Here is a 3,125-nt window from a genome sequence, read left to right as displayed (position 1 = left end):
GACGAGAGAAGACGAGACAGGAGGAGAGAGAGAAGAGAGAGGAGAGAGAGAGGAGAGAAGAGAGCAGAGAGATGAGAGAGAGAGACGAGAGAAGACGAGACAGGAGGAGAGAGAGAAGAGAGAGCAGAGAGAGAGGAGAGGAGAGAGAGACAGAGGAGAGAGAGAGAGAAGAGAGAGAGAGGAGAGAGAGAGAGAGAGGAGAGAGGAGAGAGAGAGAGACGAGAGAGAGAGAGAGAGACAGAGAGAGAGAGAGAGAGAGGAGAGAGCGAGGAAGAGAGCAGAGAAGGAGAGAGAGAGAAAGAGAGAGAGAGAGAAAGAGAGAGACGAGAGAGAGAGAGAGTGCAGGTGGAAGCGAGAGAGAAAGAGAGAGAAAGAAAGAAAGAAAGAGAGAGCGAAAGAGAGAGAGAGAGAGAGAGACTAATGTGATGGAGAAAAAATGTGACGGAACAGTACAAACTAATACGGGCTACAAGCACGGTGAATGCATGATCAGAAGTTGCACTGCGTAAGACTGGTGAGTATAGGACCTAAAGCATATGACCTAAAGTATATGACCTAAAGTATATGACCTAAGTATATGACCTAAAGTATATGACCTAAAGTATATGACAGCAATCATCGAGTGACATCATCATACTGATAGTACTGATTTGTATGCAAATGCTATCTCATGAATCCTTGATCATGACTTGGCTGTAAGTACATCCCCAACGAGATAAGATTTTCTCCCCATAAGATGTTACTGAATGGTTAGGAGATATTTTATTGTCCCCCGTAGAACGTATAATAACAGGGTACTACGCTACACAGCTAAAGGGACTACGGTCACGAATTTTTCTATGGTCAAAAATTTGGATAAAAAATTCAATTGTTACATTAAAAATAAAACTAACGGCGCACTAAACGTATCGTCAAATCGTACCTGATAAGATTGTTTCTCAACTAGTTAAAAATCCAAAAAACCTGCCGGACGATTTGAGATTAATGTTGCTCAACATTAATTGCTTGCAATGGGCTATGGTATGAGTAATGAGTGTATTTCACATCGAACAATGTATTGGTAAAATAGAAGTATTATGCAGCATTTAACCATCATAAAATGTAAACAGAATTACTTATATTTTGTGAAAAAGTAGAAATATATTTTTTTTTTTACTATTTACGGTGACGTAATCACTTTAAAACTCAATGTCAACTCATTCTAATCAATGCAGTTAATGGGCTTACCTGTTTATTGAGTTTTGGATGCTGCACACAATCAACGATGATTTGCGCTGCGTTTGCATTACTCTTCTCTCCAACTAACTTCACCAATAAACCTGCAAAGTAAAGGATATCACTGTAATATACAATGTCACTATTGACATTTTACAACATGAGTATTAAGTTCCAAGGAACAATACATCAATTATTCACAGTAAATATCATGTAAATTCACATCACGTGATGGCCAGTAACTCAAGTGTCTTTCAATGAACAGGTATCATCTAACGCGAATAATACATCTGTTGTGAAAAAATGTTTCATATATTACAATGATATATTGTTTGGCTTTGTAAACTTTCTTTAAATATACCTGGTAAGAATGCCTCTGTTTCTTTTAATGTCTCCTGAGCTCGTTCCGTTTTCTGCACTTCAGTTCTAAAGATAAATATTTAACATGAACTGACTTTTCACAAGTCTCTACATAAACCATTCATCTATTCACGTTCCACCACAATCAGAAATACAACATTAATGTATGTAAAGTAGAATCCTATACAAACAGAACTAAGGTGCGGCAATCACAGAAATTCATATAATAGATACACACTGCAAATATATGACTATGCAAGCTTTAACAGAAATTATGCACGTTTGTATTTTATGTTGCCGCTAACTTTTCGTGTTCTCTAGGGTATGGTGGCCCAGTGTTATAATAGTGAACGAAAATGGAAATCACAAGTCTTGGACGTGGCCCACTGTTATAATAGACCATAATGCATTGCGGTCCGAGTAAGCTTACATAAACATATACCGCTTAGCTTACTCAGACCGCAATGCATTATGGTCTATTATAACAGTGGGCCACATCGAAGACTTGTGATTTTCACTTTCGTTCACTATTATAACACTGGGCCACCACCCATCTATGCAAGCTTTAACAGAAAATACGCATTTTTTGTTGCCGATATCTTTTCTCTAGGGCTGTTAAAGGTAGAATATAATATAATATAATCAATTACCTTGGAGGAGAATCGTCGAAAAAAATTGCATCTGAAAACACAATGATAAAGCAATGATCATAAATCAGCAAAGGATGCCTACCAACTACCATCCATTTTCCATATCATTTTTATTTTACAAATTATATAAGAATACAGTACAGCATTATGACATATGATTACAAAGTTTTTCATATAAATAATTAAATGATGAACTAAAAAAAGTAAATGGCATCTTTTCGTTTTCCATTCAAAAGCATTCTTGTGGAAATGATGAGATGATGAATTCAGAAAATACGTAGACATGAAACAAACGATAATAAAATCGAATAAATTTCGCACCTCTCAGCAGTTCAATCAGAGCTACAATGTGATGCTCTCCCAGTGCATGCCTCAGCTTCTGGTCTAGGTACCAGTCGAACCAGGACTCCATTGAGAGCTTACAGACGACCCTACCAGCCAGGAGCACCTGCTCAAGCCAGCTCGGCACCTTGAACACTCTCACCGCTACCGTAAAAGAGAAAAAAAACTTTTAAAGTAAAAATGCAGCGTGATGAATGGAGCTTGCTATGTTATATTACCAGGAGTTGATACACTCCTGATATTACTGTATTAAAAATTTCTTGGATTAGATTGAATCCAATCTTGGCATGAAATGGTATCAGATAGCGGGACTTTACCAATCGTGTGAATGCTTACAAATGAGTATCGTGGAGTACTTGGTACTGTGGTAAGCAACTGCTATTGAACTGCAAATTGTGTTGTGTCTTTTATGTTTGGATATGGCTACGCTACTAAACGATATGGGTTTTATTCAATCTAAGTACCGATAGGTGTATTGTGAACGTTCAAACGTATCGATACGCGTATCGTGAACGTTCAAACGTATGGATACGTGTACCGTGAACGTTCAAACGTATG

The 3,125-nt window shown here is 37.7% G+C and overlaps 1 protein-coding gene across 1 annotated transcript in view; it reads right to left on the bottom strand.

Moving 5' to 3' along the window:
* LOC106821655 (sorting nexin-14-like) overlaps positions 1-3,125 on the bottom strand; it is a 40,844-nt gene that overhangs the window by 585 nt on the left and 37,134 nt on the right. Inside the window, exons 22-25 of the mRNA XM_014826545.1 lie at positions 2,547-2,711; positions 2,226-2,256; positions 1,577-1,641; positions 1,228-1,319 (exon numbers count right to left, since the gene is read on the bottom strand). Of these exons, the coding sequence (XP_014682031.1) occupies positions 1,228-1,319; positions 1,577-1,641; positions 2,226-2,256; positions 2,547-2,711 (353 nt within the window). The remainder of the gene's footprint in view (positions 1-1,227; positions 1,320-1,576; positions 1,642-2,225; positions 2,257-2,546; positions 2,712-3,125) is intronic.

The sequence above is a fragment of the Priapulus caudatus genome, unplaced genomic scaffold (genome assembly GCF_000485595.1).
Source record: "Priapulus caudatus unplaced genomic scaffold, Priapulus_caudatus-5.0.1 Scaffold81, whole genome shotgun sequence".
Classification (NCBI taxonomy): Eukaryota; Metazoa; Priapulida; class Priapulimorpha; order Priapulimorphida; family Priapulidae; genus Priapulus; species Priapulus caudatus.
This window is presented reverse-complemented; position numbering and strand designations above follow the sequence as displayed.